The sequence below is a fragment of the Stenella coeruleoalba genome (assembly GCF_951394435.1).
Source record: "Stenella coeruleoalba genome assembly, chromosome: 5".
Lineage (NCBI taxonomy): Eukaryota > Metazoa > Chordata > Mammalia > Artiodactyla > Delphinidae > Stenella > Stenella coeruleoalba.
In genome coordinates, this window is record NC_137150.1 from 40,339,441 (window position 1) to 40,355,714 (window position 16,274).

The 16,274-nt window shown below is 43.6% G+C and overlaps 1 protein-coding gene across 7 annotated transcripts in view; it reads left to right on the plus strand.

Annotated features, from left to right (window-relative positions):
• Positions 1-16,274, plus strand: part of SCHIP1 (schwannomin interacting protein 1) — a 125,142-nt gene that overhangs the window by 78,432 nt on the left and 30,436 nt on the right. The window contains exon 1 of one of the 7 annotated variants that reach the window (XM_079921286.1): positions 3,501-3,622. The exons of the other annotated variants lie outside the window; for them this stretch is intronic. Coding sequence (XP_079777412.1) covers positions 3,545-3,622 — 78 coding nt within the window. The 5' untranslated portion in view covers positions 3,501-3,544. Of the gene's footprint in view, positions 1-3,500; positions 3,623-16,274 lie in introns of those variants that run through there. 7 annotated transcript variants of the gene reach the window in all.

Below are 16,274 nucleotides of genomic sequence, written 5' to 3' on the forward strand. Positions count from 1 at the left end.
CAACACTTTCACCTCCTCCACTCCATGCTCCCAATGCCATTAGTTTAACTTTTGAAACCTACACTGAAAAGTCCATTGCAAAATTGCACGCATATGTTCGTGGTTTATCTAGCTATCGGTATACCTTAATTGAAAAGCAAAGCAAATTTAGACGAACATTGCACCGAAGAAAATAGTTTATTTGAAAAGAGGTTATAAGTCAGGTGTCAGTTTGTATAGCGCATGGAATTTGGATATTAAGGTGGAAGGAAAGGCGGTAGGATGCTGAAGGGTTAATCAGGATGAAATAGTTTCCATCAATAGGAATAGGAAAATCTTTTGACAATGCATAAGTGATTTCCCAGTAATGCGGTCGGTGTTCTCACAGTCAATAATTTCCACCAGTGACCGATAATGATCATTTAAAAGCATTAGCTCACGTGAGCAATGCACCTTGCAGTTCAGATCAGGGCTTGACAGGAAACTGAAGCTCTCTGTTCTAGTCCTTGAATTTCAGGGCAGGGGGGTGAGCAGAGGCCCTTTCAACCTCAGGGACTGTAAGTGGCTCTGTGTACATTTTCTAAGGGGAAGCATTAGTATCTGGGCCCATGTTTTGCCAGCACAGTTCATTTTAGAGAGGGCAGCAGCAGAGGAAGGAACCAGGAAGAATTCTCTGTAGGAAAGACATGAGTGACTGTTATACCCTTGTTTGTGCGTAGCTACTACAAAACCACCAAACGTTATGTTCAGCTCAAGCCTTTTGAGGTCGTGTTTTGTTTTGTTTTTTCCTTTCCTGCATTCATTTGGACCTCTTGGAAGTGAAATTAATTACAGCGTTGATCCCAGGCATCTAAAGTCAAGATGTTGCCACCATGCCTAGAAATATGATCTAAAATAATATAATCTCTTATAATGAATGTTTTCAAGGTCTAGAGCTGTGCTTCTAAAATTTAAAGCACACTCAAAAACTCCTAGCGCTCTTTTAAAAGTGCCTTTTTTGATTCAGTAGGTCTGGGGTGAGAGCTGAGCATTTGCACTTGCAGTCCGCTCCCAGGTGATGTGGATGCTCTGGTCGGAGGACACACTTTGAGTAGCAAAGCTCTAGAAAACATCGAAGATCAGTTCACATGTCAGGAAAACAGCAGGTATTTTAAGCCGGCATAAGCCATCCAGATAGCGGTGGTACAGCTCCTTCTGGCAAGGGTCTGGACTACAAGTCTATGTGCTGAGCGCTTCTTTAGGGAGGGTGCAAAAAAAATTCATCACCACTGGGGACCAACTTTCAAGAGGACATGATTTATCACTTGTCTCTAGATAGTACTTATGAGAGAATCACTTATGCCAAGAAAAGATGTAGGGGGTAGAGGAGGGGAACGATCTTTAGTACTTTCTTAGTACTAATCCTTGCTGCTGTTATATGGCTGGAGAATTTCCATCTTTTTGAGGTTTTGAGGTGCCCTTCTCCAAAAGGTAATATATTATTAATGTATATGCATATGCATATGTATGTGGTCAGTGTATTATTGGTGTATGTAAATTAATTTGAATATGTATATACATCGTTAATAGTGAGGGTTCAGTCATTTTAACTATATATTTAAGGCCACCCTGTTAAAATTAAAGTCAAAAGGTGTCAGTAATTAGGCTTATAGTTTTATGTACTTTACTAAGTCTTGTACTCTCTAAGTTTTCATTGGGAATTCCCTGGCGGTCCAGTGGTTAGGACTCAGCGCTTTCACTGCGGTGGCCTGGGTTCAATCCCTGGTCGGGGAACTAAGATCTTGCAAGCCGCGTGGCACAGCCAAATAAATTAATAAATTTTTATAGCTGCATCCATGTTAGCTCTTGATTATAGACTGCTAAGTGGGCTAGGATGCTAACCTAGGTAAGAGACTGAAATCACTGAACTTCGCGGTAGGCCCCCTTCTTCAACCTGAGCAGACCCATGTTTACCTTCTAAATGTATGTGGTTTCCACAGAAGATTTCGGTTGAAAAGCACTCATATGAACTATTAATGTTTCCTTCTGTGGACAACGTTCCAAGGACAAGGGAGCTCTCTGCTAGAGAGAAGCCCTTCCCAAAAGCAAGTGTGGCTCGGGAGATACAACTTCCGTCAAACTGTCTGACAAAGGTACAAGATATTCTCTTGGGAACTGAGGTGGAGGATGAGGGTGGGTGGAGTTAAAGGGGTGTTTGGGTATGGGTCATGGGTTGCAGGGAAAATATTTGCTTTAAGGAAGTAGGGCTACTACAGTGAGACACCTTGATGCTACAAGTCTACCACGAATTGAATTTTTTTTAATTTGTGGAGAGGGAGGGTAGACAAGTGAATGTGAGCATGTCAGCAAAGGTTCAGATGCCAAGCGCTATCCTGAACAGCACTTTTGCTTTAGAATTCTGTCCTTAACAGCATTGAGGTTGGTCAGGAGTTCACACTGGAAGAAGCATTGACTGGTACATTTGCTGCTTCCTGTCTAAGCATGTCAGACTATAAGACCGTGCTGCTGAACAGATCCTTGGCCTTTGAATTCTTCTTTGGCCCATTTCTCCGGCACACAGTAACTTCTAAAAAATACTGGATATAAGTTTTAGTTTGTGGCAGTAGTAATTCGATAACGAGGAGTGTGTGTTTGTGTGTGCCCTTCTGTTTATCTGCTTCTTGCATCAAAACATCCTCCAGCTGTGGGCCTTTTCCTTCTCTGTATGTAAAGCCAGTAAACAAAACCAAAAGCCATGGGAAAAGGGTAAAGAGAGTGGCAGAAAGGAACGTCCTCTTTTGTGAAAAAGGCTGCCACTGGCTTTTAAAGAAAAGTTGATGAATCTTCTTCTCTTGCCTATATTAATAGAACAAAGCAGCGATCCTGGAACAGAAATGAATTTGGAAATGTGTTGGAAATGAATTTCATTCTTGTGCTGGGGTTTCTCCCTGAAGGTGAGACTTTTACATCTGATTTTAAGGAACGATTGGTTATGGGAAAAAGGAAAAAAAAGGCAAGCATCTGTCTTACAGGTTAACTTTTAAATTATACTGTTTGGTTTTGGCACGGAAGACCCGGCTTTTAACTCACCAGTGAAGTCTGCGAGGCTGGGCTTTGCATCTATTTTTATCCCATACACTCTACCCCTGGTTCAGTAAAAGGTTGCTGGGTTCCTTACAGAACTCCTATCCACATTCAGTCCTGAAGCGGGGAGTTGGGGAGTTGAATCAGCTTTTCCTCGACTTGGGGTAGAAAAGGTGCTGGGGAGAGGAATCCAGGCAGGATCATCCAGGGTAAGGTGACGGCAGACGTGGGAAGACTGGACTCAACCAGCTGAGTGTCAGGGCAGAGTTAGTCTCGGAGAACAGCAGCTGCCCCCGTGCTGGAGCGCAGGACAGACCGGGGAGGCCAGGTGGGGCGGTGTCTCTGAGAGAGAGGGGGGCAAGGTTACGTACAGCCGGACACAGACTCTTAGCCGGCTCTCCATGTCAGCATGAGCGGTAACCAGGGTCCTGGGCAACTGCACGTCAGCCTATCAGAATTCATGGGAGGTTATTTCTTAAGTGAAATTCTAAAGAGTTAAAGGATGAATTTGGACAGTGATGGAATGGATGACATCATCAGTCAAGAATCCCCATTGGACATGGAGGGGGATTATAAAAAGGTAAGGGGGGAGAGCTCTTTTGTTTGTAAACAATCGGACCATTTTTCTAACTGGGAGAAAGATCACCCTTGAGGAGTGGCCAAATTCCACACTCAGTGGCCATTGCCACAATCTATTCAGGAAGGCTAAATGCTCAGAATCGAATGCATTAAGCTGGGAGAGTTCTTCTTTCTGTGTTTCCCAGTTTGTATTCATTAATATATTATAGCAGTAACTGGAATACACATGTTGTTTTTCTGAAGTTGAAAAACATTCTATTATGCATATAGTTTCTAGGCAGGCTTTTTATGTGAAGGAATAATTTTTTAAATTACTGACATGTTGACAGTTCACCTGCAAGAAATAATTACTAGCATGTGTAATCTATCTTTCTGAGTTTGGCTTTTTTAAACAATGAAAAATATAAAGTTTTACTAAGAGAAGTGGTTTTAAAAAAAAAACTGATACAGTATCTGCTAATTCTTTGCTTGCCTTTTCTTTTGAAAGTCAGTAAATATATTTTTGGTATGTTTTTTTATGGTAATTGTCTGGTAATAACAGCCCCAAGTAAAAATAGCTTTAGTTATATGGGTGAGGTAAGGAAATTAAAACTACAAGCATATGCTTGTCTGTCCACAGAAGGCTAAACACTATGTCCTTCCCCCTTATTATTTCCCATAAGTCAAGTGTAGGTCACAACACAGCCCAGTATGAAGAATCAGGGACCTTCCATCATGGACCTGGAAAGAAAGACCTGTTTTCCCTCAAAGGCAAATACCCTAAAACAGTAAAACTTGCTCCTAAATTTTTAATTTGATCAAATACGTCACTAACTTTTTTCCCCTAGATTGAGATAGAAGCTTCTGTCTTAATAGATCTTTATGTATAATAATGTAAAATATAGTAATTTAAATCTTACGTACATAACTGTGTGTGAGTATGAGGCCTGTTTTAAGGACATACTTTATTTCTTAGAGCAGTTCACAGTAGTTTATGTTATTTCTCCAGGAGCTGAAACTTAAATAGGTTTAAATGACCTGCCTTGTTGATCTGTGTGTTTTTTGTCCTTTTTGTCCTGTGTGTTTTGTGATCCCCAAGAAGGAAGTGAGGGCCCAAGGGGATAAGTGCTCATAGAGTCTTGAAACCCTGACACCTCTCCGATGTCCCCTCTTGCCGGAAGTGGGTGTGCAAAAGATACTTGGGACACTCAGCAATCAGAGTCGGGCACTTACCCAACCCAGTAGAACAAGTGCACAGTTCTCATATTGCCTCTATTTTCAGTTCCAAAGGACTAGTCACGGTTTTCTTTGTCACAGCGTTTCTCAGCTAGGAACGTGTAGGTCAGTTTGCACTTAGGAAAATGAAAGACATACCACTGCTAATGCAATAACAATAAAGTAATGACCACTGTAGTTTCATCCTACGTAGAAACAGAGAGCCCAGATGCCTGGAATGACCGAGCCATGGTATGCAGGCAACCTGATACAGCGTTGACTAAAGTGACAAACATGTAAGGCTCAAGTAGCTTTAAAACATCAACAACAACAAAACAGAGTTGAATTGTATAACCCTTAATCTCACTAAGGCAGTAGAACACCACATGTGACTTCAAGAGAAATAGTATCTGAGAGGTTAGTACAAAAGACCACTAGATGAAACTTTTAGATGCAGAGGATGCCCAGAGATCAGTATATATTGTTGTGGACCCTAAACATGGAAGTCGTTCTGTTATCATTTCAGCTTTTAACTATTTTTCTCAGGCAAAGTGCTTTCAAATGTATGCATATCATGATAACTACAAAGGCTTCCTTTTTAAAAAAACCACTACTGATCATTTCATTAAGAACTTCTAGTGAAACAGGGCAACATATGCTTTCTTTAAAATACAAAGGATAGAAAATAATTAGCTAATATAAAAATCACTTTTCCTAATTAGAATCTTTCTTTTCTAAGTTTTTTTTCTCTGTTTGGTTTTTGCTCTTTGGCTGACTAACTAGAAAATTAAATTAGATGCCATAAAGCAGTGGTCTGTAGGGTTTTTTCACCTTGTATTCATCAGTAAAATGTTTTTGAGCCCAAGCCTTTAATATACATATATTCTATTCATAAATTACACATATATACCACTGTAAAAATACATCTTTTATGTATAAAACATATACAGTCGTCCCTTGGTATCCACAGGGGATTGGTTCCAGGATCTCCACAGATACCAAAATCCCAGGATACTCAAGTCCCTTTTATGAAATGGCACGGTATTTGCATATAACTCACACACATCCTCCTGTACACTTTAAATCATCTTTAGATTAGTTATAGTACCTAATACAGTGTAAATGCTATGCTATGTAAATAGTTGCTGGGTACATGGCAAATTCATGTCTTGCTTTTTGGAACTTTCTGGCATTTTCCCAAATATTTTTGATCTCTGGTTGGTTAAATCTGCAGATGCAGAACCCAGAGACATGGAGGGCTGACCGTATACAAATAGATCTTTTTAAGAATAAGATGTTTAAAACGTAAATAAAAATAAAAGTTTTAATAATTTCTTCTTTCATCTCCTGTCACTCTGAGGTCAGTTGTCCAAAACACTTGGAAAATCGGTATATCCCTGCCTGGGTACAGTAGAATTTTTTATACCAGTTGCACTGATAAATACCGCATGTATATAGGGATTATTTTACAAGGTTGTTTCAAAGTCAGGCAAACAGCCTTCAGGGGAAAGGTCACTTTATGATGACTAAAATTAGATTCCACCCAGGCAAAGGAAGGAAAAGAGCACACATATGTTCCAGTTCCTTGGGGAAGGTCCTGATGTTTCATTAAGGACCTCTGGTTTGTTCAGTAATAGTAGTAAGACTGTTCTCAACAGAAAGCACATCTTAGTGTCTAGGAAGGAAAGCCTGCACCTTGGCAGAATCCTAGGTGTGAAAGTCCGGTCTATCACGGCCCTGCCTTTCTCTGAGCAGCCTCTGACCCGCTGGGTCCCACAGCCCATTGTCTCGAGGACACAGAGGCACATAGCCTGCCAGTCGATGTCCTGATCCCGTCAGCCGTTACTCACCAAGAGCCTTCCTGTGTCCCTGGCATTGTGTGCGGGGCCAGCATCCCGAAAGGGAGGCTGGGCTTTCCCTCAAGGAGCTCACAGTCCAAATGGGGAGGCGTACAAACAAATAAGCTGCCGTGGAATTGATGCCACCTGGAAGGATGTGGACCTTCAGATGGTCAGTGTGGACCTAGAAAACGCACAGCCTGCACCATCTCAGGGCTGGGGATAGATCCAAATTATACCCGTGGAGAGAGAGAGGAAATCAAGAAAATGTAACATGAAGCACGGTAGAGGACTGGCTCCCACTTTGTCCCAGAGCAGAGCAAACACCGGCAGGCTGGCCTTACCTTCTGTCCCCAGGCCACTCCTGGCAGAAGGAGCTGCGGGCAGGGCCGTGTGTGGTCGGAGGATGGGCAAGCCGACTTTGCCTGGCTTTGTTTCTCCGGGGTGCTGTCTCTGGTGTGGTGCATCCAATTATGGTGAAAGATTAGGGAGGAGCCCGTGAACAAATTAAAAGGCTGGAAGGAACAATATTTAAAGTGAAGCCACAGCTGCGCCTCATGTTTTTTTAAAAAGGTGAATGGAAATGACTGCTTGCGATAAACTGTAATAAACAGGAACGCAGAATGCCAGCTGCCATTCCAGACAAGAGCTCTGCCCTCCCCACACAATTACTGAGGAAAAGCAGCCGTCGACCTCCATGAACCCTCCCGTCTTCCTGTCTGGAAGGGCTGAATATGCTTGAGGAACCCCGTTAAGTTACTGAACCCCGGAGCCCAGCCCTACCTCAGCCCCCCGGGACAGTCTCTTCCACTTTCTGGGCTAGGGTCTCCTTTTCTTTCAAGGGAGGAACGGGCCCGGTTGGTTTTAGGTCTTGTAAATATGAAGGCTCGTAACTCCTAGTTCAGGCTTCTTTGCATCGTATCACCCTGTTGGCGCACCTCGGTAAGCCAGCGTGGTAGGGAGTGGGTTCTTTCAGATAACGAGATTTTCCAGATACATGATATGTGAATTATACCTCAATTTAAAAAATAAACACACACACATTTTGGGCGGAGGGTACGGTTTATTTTTTAATTGAGATATAATTCACATACCATAAGATTGACATGTCCAAGTGTATGGTTTGATGGTTTTTAGTATTTCATAAGGTTCTACAAACCACTAGTATCTAATTCCAGGATATTTGCATCAGCACCCCCCAGGAAAAGCCTGTCCCCATTAGCAATTACTCCTAATTCCCACCTCCCCACCACAATCATCAGTGTACTCTCTGTCTTTCTGGATTTGTCTGTTCTGGACATTTCTGGATCTCTTTTATCCTTTTCTCCACTCTTCTCAGCAGGTTACCCCACCCCTACCTTTAATATTAGCAACAAGACCATTTAATGACTTTCTCTCTGGATCAGACACTGTGCCAAGTACTTTCTATATAGTATTTCATTTAATCCTTTTTATTATTATTATTATTTTAATTTATTTATTTTTTATGGTACGCGGGCCTCTCATGTTGCGGAGCACAGGCTCCGGATGCACAGGCTCAGCGGCCACGGCTCACGGACCCAGCCGCTCCGCGGCATGTGGGATCTTCCCGGACTGGGGCAGGAACCCGTGTCCCCTGCATCGGCAGGCGGACTCTCAACCACTGCGCCACCAGGGAAGCCCCTCATTTAATCCTTAATACAACCTCAAAAATAAGGTATCTTTATCCCTTTTTTCAGAAAAAGACACTGGGGCTTAAAGTGTTTCCGTAACTTGCAGTAGTAAGTGTCAGAGTGAAGAGGTTAACTTGGGTCTTCTTGGTCCCGATTGCCCTGCGCCGGGCTCCTGCTCTCCCTCCTGGTCACACACCTGTGTTCGGCTACCCCAGATCCTCAGCCCACCTTGACATGGGAGGCGGGGGACACCAGCTTCCTGGTGGTTGCTTGTGGTTTGGCTGTTGCATAACCTTGCAGTAGGTGTTTTGGACTGTTGTGTTCTGACAGTGATACTGAATGACTGAGGTGGTTTCACAGACTTGTAAAATGGCACCTGTTAAAAATAGAGTCCCCAGATAACACTGTCCTGTGTTAAAAGTAGTCTCTGAAGGCAATCATTTGAGAACCCGGGAGAGCTCAAGATGCACCCGGCAGTTCATGTTTTGGATATGCTGCTCAGAGGTGAGGAAAATTTTGAACTGTGTCCCTTTAGGATTTGACATTGAAACACTCCCACTACATAAGTCATCCTTGTAGATTGCACCCTGGGCTCCTTTACTTCCACCAGAGTTCCCATGCAGCCGGAAATGGCTACTGAACTTCAACCCTAGGGGTTTGTTAAATACTTTTGCTCCAGTCCTTAACAATTAGATGTTCAAGTGTTAGGGACTCTGCAGGACAGCACTTTTTTTTTTTTTTAAAGAAGATGTTGGGGGTAGGAATTTATTAATTTATTTTATTTATTTTTGGCTGTGTTGGGTCTTCGTTTCTGTGCGAGGGCTTTCTCTAGTTGTTACGAGCGGGGGCCACTCTTCATCGCCGTGCGCGGGCCTCTCACTATCACAGCCTCTCTTGTTGCGGAGCACAGGCTCCAGACGCGCAGGCTCAGTAGTTGTGGCTCATGGGCCTAGTTGCTCCGCGGCACGTGGGATCCTCCCAGACTAGGGCTCGAACCCATGTCCCCTGCATCGGCAGGCGGACCCCCAACCACTGCGCCACCAGGGAAGCCCAGGACGGCACTTCTGTCTGCCTGCTCATGTTTATCTCCTCTCCCTATAGCGTGAGGAGAAGGAATGCAGTCGATAGGCCAAACCATCCTCAGGGTTAACTAATTGTAAACAAACATCTCCATCCTCTGAACTGGCATCCCAACCCTTTTGATGCTGGCAAATCCTTAAGTAAAACAGATGTCAGAAGGCCCCTGGACCCTCCATGGATGCCCGTCCTGAACTTCAGGTATCTAAAGGCAGCTCTCCCATGAGTCTGATGCTGAGAAAGTCGAACCCAGGTCTCAACATTGCCCAACAGCCCGGCCTGACATCTAGTCCAGAGGACTTGTTTAGGTAGATGGGTGCGAGGATGCACAGATAAGAGATTTCAACAGCATTTCAGGAGACCTTTCTGGATTGTTTAGTGTAAGTATCTGAAATAGAAAATGTCAGAAAAACAAACTGAAAACAGAATAACCAGACTTACTATCCATTCAGTGATACAATGGAAAGATACTAGGTTATTTAACTTTCACGTCCACTAATAATTGAAAAGCTCTTCCCAGGAAGCTTGCGTCTTGAAGTAAGTTGCAAGAACTTGAAATAACCTGCACAGAGCAAGTATTTATGCTGTTGACATTCAAAAGCATACAATCCATATTTTTACAGAATGCTGTTTTCGTATTTTGATCTTGCGATAAACCCATAGTGAGAAAATAATTAGAAAGGACTATCAGTATATTTGGGTTTTCTTTTGTTTTTTGTTTTAAAGAAAATTAATAAAATTTGCCTGATTAACGAATAAGTTCTGTCCTTCTGATCCCTAACGTTTAAAAGCCTCAGAGTCCTCCACACTAGAATGCTGCCTATAAATTTAGAGTAAAACTTTCTTTCTTAAGCCGAGGAGAGAAATAAGAGTGACTATTATTTTACTAAAGGAAGAGTTCTTTTCCACCGGGAGCTCCAGAATCCCAGTTGCGTTCCCTGGTGGATGCCGCTAATGGCAATGATGCCAGATATCACTAGGCAATAGATTGCGCTGAAGCAACGGGATCATTAATTGCTTCGAAACAGGCATCCCGGCAAGGCCTTTGGCAGAGGCCAGACGGCTGCAAATGCAATGCACCTGGATCCAGAGTCTGGCCATTCCCCAGGCAACAGATCTGTGCTCAATTAAAGAAGAAGCAACTCTGTGTTGCATGTAGCTCCTCGATCTGGTCAGGTGTTTAAAGCCATGGTTCTCGGGATGTTTGAGCCAGCAGCATCTGGGCACTTGTTAGAAATGCACTTTCTCAGCCCCACCTCAGAGCTTCTGAATCAGAAAAATAGTCTCTGGTTTTGCAAGCCTTCCAGGTGATTCTCATGCATAATCAAGTTTGAGCACTACTGGCTTCAAACTTGATTAGGGTTTGAAGGGGGCCACGTTGTGCGTGTACCCACCCAGGCGATTCTCCACTTGGCACACCGACGGCACAGCAACCTCCCTGCATCCAGAGTTTCTTCCTGGGCCTTGGGGGACCAGGGTATCATTCATCAGCTTCTAGAATAATGCAGCACCCAGCCCTTAGGAAGTTTTTTCTCAATGGTACATTGCTTTCCTTTTTCCCATTGGTTATCATTGCTTTAACAGACAGGAGGCCCGTGTGGGACACCCAGGTAGAAGATGGAGAAAGAAAATTCAAGGCCTGGAGGCTTCTGCAACTTAGAGAAACTTCTTGTGAAATAGCTAACCCCTCGCAACTTCTGGGGCTTGTTAGAAATGCAGGATCTCGGGCCCAGCCCCTGAATCAGAATCTGCATTTTAATCAGATCCCCAGGGGATTTGTATGCACCCTGAAGTGTAAGAAGCACTGACAGAGGTAACAGCTTTAGCAAGGCAGAGAGGAGGCTGCTAGAAGTGGTATCTTCCTGGATTTGTAGTGAATTGTACTGAGGCAGCATTATAAAATAAGCACACCTAATGATATAACAAGCTATTTCAGTTCCCATGGTGCCCAGGTAAAAGTAAGAAACCGTGGAGCTGGGAAGGAGGCGAAGATCAATCCAGGGAAGAGATGGAAGACAGGAAACCTGGGGGGAAACATTTTCCTTTCTCCCACTTCCCTTCCCCACAACTGAATCCCATCCAGGACCTGGTTGTCCCTGCTTCCAAGCTTAACATCTGCTTTTGTTCCTAGAGCACTGCTGTGCCATTCGCATCAACTGCGCCCCCTGACTCTCTAAGCCAAGCTTCCTTAAATATCTTCCTCCTTTGGGGAGTTTAAGGAACCCCTTCCTCTGGGTCAGACAGGCCCTCTCCTTTCCAGCTATCTGGAATCAGCATCTGTGCAGGACCCACTGCTGGCAGTGTCCTGAGCAGCAGCTGGCTTTCAGTTTAGGCTCGGGATGTTATGTTCTAAAGTGTGTTTCTGAGAACCTCAGTGGGCCCGCAGCTGCCCCCAAGAACATGCAGTTTGCCAATTAAATTTTAGAAATGCACAAGACACACAGTCTTCTGCTTATACATTTATAAGACCGGCATGTGAAAGACTAGGTGGCCCCTGCTTCAGAGACACAAGGATGCTTCGAGCAAGGTGAACGGGGCGCCAGAGGGACGAAGGCAGGACCCAAGGAGGGGCTCGGGTAACCGGTGTGTAAGGGCCGGGTGCAGCTGTGTCCCGAAGAAAGTATGGAAAGGACTCGGGGACGGACCAGATTTGGAGATAGCCGATATTTACCCAAGCAGAATATTAGCTTGGGCCGTTTGCTTTTTCTTTCTTTTACCAAATCCCCCCTCTTTCTTCTCGTCGACTTTGGGGAATTGCAGCAGAACGGTGGCACAATGGGAAAGGCTGAGCACCGGCGTTCGGGGTCTGAAAGGGCTCATGGTCTGTGTTCTGAGATCTTGGCTCACAGGATGCCCTCAAAAGCCATCCTGAGCCTTATCTGCCCAGGCACAGGGGGTGGCAGCAGGGAATTCGTCGACAGGCAAGGACAAAGCACTGCCCGTGGCTGGTCAGTGGTGAGTTTGTGAGCACATTTTCACTCTTGATAATGGTCTCGATAGTCTTTCTGTCTCACAGTGATGAGCCGTTCCTCCTCAGGTGCCGTCTTGCTTTTTGCCTGCAATATCCATTTTAGACGTTTCACTTTTGTTTTATGACAATATTTCCCAAGGCCATTTTAGGAGGGGACATGGCTCTGCTTGCCATAAACACACTTGGCGAGTGTAGTTTTGAGTCCGCTTCTCCCTTTTCCTGTGCACTTCACTGTTTCTCGCCCTGGGGCATGTTTGGACTTTGGGGGTTTGGAGGACATAATTGCCCTGCAGGTGTAATTCCTTAGAGAACAAAAAAAGTTTGAAACTACACATACATACACACACACACACACACACACACACACACACACACTTATACTTTACACATGTGGGCAACAAGGAGGAAATCAGGTTCCAATTGTTGAATTTTAAGAGAAAAACTGTTTTACTAGTCAGTTGAATCATAGTTACTTGAAAGGTTAGGGCGGTTTGTTCCGAAAGGAAGATTGAGCAGTGGTGTCCAAAGAGTGGCTCTGATAACAAAATATTTGTATTGTAAGTATTTGCGGTTATGATTAGGCATGTGGTGTGTATGTTTTGCAGTCAGGTGTGTTCTCCTTTTCTGAGAAAGCATCACATCCGTCTCAGGAAAGAAGTCGATCTGAATCGAATAAGTCCCGCCTCTTATCTTCAACATGGTGTCCACGTGGACACCTTACCGATCGATGTAGAGAAGAGATGTGGAAGATCTGGCACCAGAAAGATGGACTTGAATCCTAGCTCTTCTATCTAACAGTAGGGTAACCTTCCTTCACCCTCTGTTTCCTCATCTTCAGATGAGCTATCATAATAGCTACTGTTTATTGCAGATTTACATTACCATAGGGCAGGTACTGCTACTAAGTAATTTACCTAAATTTTCTCATTTAATCCTCCAACATCAAGTGGGATCCTTTACCTCTGGACTGGGAAGGGCTTTCCAAGCACAGAGCCAGCAGACACTTAAGAGGGAGTGAGCTATTGACTTAACTGTATAACATTTAGATGCCAAACTCAGAAGGACTAATCATATGCTTACTCTAAAATGTTCAGAACTCTCAGACCTTTATAGAAAAATAAGCAAAGCTAGGAGTAAGTAGTTTAGAGAAAAGCAAGTACATTAACTGAAAAAATTTAAATATTTAATCTCACTGGTAATCAAAGAAATTAAAATAAAAAAGAATAGCACTTTTTGCCTATCAAATTAAAAACACTGGCATTTTTTTTAAGTGAAAATACTCAGTGTTAGCCAGGATATAGTGAAAACTGCACCCGTTCCGTTGCTGGTGGGCATGTACATCGGAACAGATTTTCTCTCGAGCGGTGTGACAGAATGTGTCAGGAGCTTCAACAAGTGTTCACACTCAGCTGATCTGGTAATTCCACTTGCAGGAACTTATCCTGAGGAAATAATCAGACATGTGGGCAGGAATTTATGTAAAATGCTAACTTCTCTGTATTTAATTGGATACAACCCAAATGGGTAACAATAGAAGATAACTCCAGAGGAGAGAATGATATGCAGCCATTTACAATTGTATTTTTTAAGAATTTTGAATGAAGGAGGGAAATTCTCATAATATAAACATTATGATCTCAATTTTATAAAAAAGAGAAAAATACACATATAAGGTAAAAAAAACTAGAAGAAAATATACCAAAATGTTAGCAGCGATCTGTGTCTCAGTGGTGGGATTATGGTGGCTTTTATATGCTTTATACTTTTCTTCATTTGTTCAGTGGGATCCAGAGAGAGAAGAGGAGAAGGGGAGAAAGTTTGCGTATTACAAAACAGTTGTCTTTAAACTGTTAAGGAAGTATTCCGTGTAAAACTAGTAATTAGTGTAAATAGAAATATCTTTAAGACCTTCTCCACGATCTGTAGCTTTAGCATACAAAGTAAATCAGGAAAGATAGACATGAGATCAAGCGTGTGTTCATGCCTCAGACCTGGGAAAGGTGTTTTCTTTAAATAAAACCTCTTCCAGACCCCAGGCTGGTGTTGGACAACATTAGTCATTAACACTCATGTTGTGATCTACCGATTTTATATTTGAATATTTCATTCCACTCAACAGTTTTCTGACTGTAGAGGACATTGAGTGAGATTCTCTTTTGGCTGTTATATGGATTGAGAAATAGGTTCACTGACTACATTGAATCTGTGTGGCAGATTTGGGGATTTTGAAATGAATTTGTTTTAAATAAAGATGTCAAGTGTTGTGGTTCTGTTTTGGCAGGACCATCACCAGTACCAGCCTTACATATTTGGAAGGGTGGGTTGCTTTAATTAAGGTTCCCAGCAGTACAGCTGCAAGTAGTTAGTGAAATTAAAAGCATTCTTACTTCCCTTTACGACTTCATGGTTACTTTCTCAGGGCTCAGTGCTGTGCTAGCCCAGTAACAATATGAGATCAGCATCACGTCTGTAACTGTATAAAAGTAGTCTTGGGGGCTTCCCTGGTGGCGCAGTGGTTGAGAGTCCGCCTGCCGATGCAGGGGACACGGGTTCGTGCCCCGGTCCGGGAAGATCCCACATGCCGCGGAGCAGCTGAGCCCGTGAGCCATGGCTGCAGAGCTTGCGCGTCCGGAGCCCGTGCTCCGCAATGGGAGAGGCCACAACAGTGAGAGGCCCGCGTACCGCAAAAAAAAGTAGTCTTGGGACTTCCCTGGTGGCACAGTGGTTAAGAATCCACCTGCCAATGCAGGGGACACAGATTTGAGCCCTGGTCTGGGAAGATCCCACATGCTGCAGAGCAACTAAGCCTGCGAGCCACAACTACTGAGCCTGAGTGCCACAACTACTGAAGCCTGTGTGCCTAGAGCCCGTGCTCCGCAACAAGAGAAGCCACTGCAATGAGAAGCCCACGCACACCAACGAAGAGTAGCCCCCGGTCACTGCAACTAGAGAGAGCCCGCATGCAGCAAGGAAGACCCAATGCAGCCAAAAATAAATTAATTAATTTTTTTAAAAAAAGTAGTCTTTCACCTTGTGGCTGTATTAACAGATACACACAAATACAGGAGCTCCTAGTATGACACAGTTCCACTGGTGCATGACAAAATGGGGGGAAGGGACATCTATATAGACAGATAGATTTAAATATAATTGCTAAGTATGAAAGTTGAAAGAATGCTTGTAGTGTCCACGAATTTTAAAATGTTAGAGAAAAGGAGAGTAAAGATGAGCTTTCCTTCGACCAGAAGTTCTCAAACCCATTGAAACTAAATACCCAGTGCTAGAGTCTAGGGATGTGTACTTTACACTTGATCTTAGCCCAAAGGCACAGAAGCAATGGGAATGTGCATTTTAAAGTCTCTACAGGAAGTTCTGATGCAGACCGTTGAAGCTGATGCTGTCTTAGCGGTGCTGCGCTGTCGTATATTTTATTCTGTGCTTCCCATATGATATCTACTAGCCACCTGTGGCTCTGGAGCTCTTGAAGTGCAGCTAGTATGACTGAGGGACTGACTTTTTTATTTTAATTAATTTTTCATTTGAGTGTAAATAGTTTCATGTGACTATTAACTATCATATTAAACAGCAGCCTTAACCTGTAGTATATTGCCCTTCACTTGGGGATGAAATGAGGCCATTTTTCAGCCTGTCCTTCCCATAGGTTGTACATTTCATTACTGTGACACAGTGATGCTCAGATGACGGCTCAGAGCTTTTACCCTAACTTCTGGATACTGGTAGCAGCAAACGTGGCTCCAGAACCTCCTACTGAGAGAATCAAGGCGGTCGTGCGTCCCGTAACCACACCCACTCACGTGAGCTGGGTTTCGTTATATAATTTGTTCCGCAGAGTCTTCAGCCCCCTGCTCAGAACATAAAATGGTGCTTCTCACAGCCTCCCTCATCCCACGAAACAGAAAA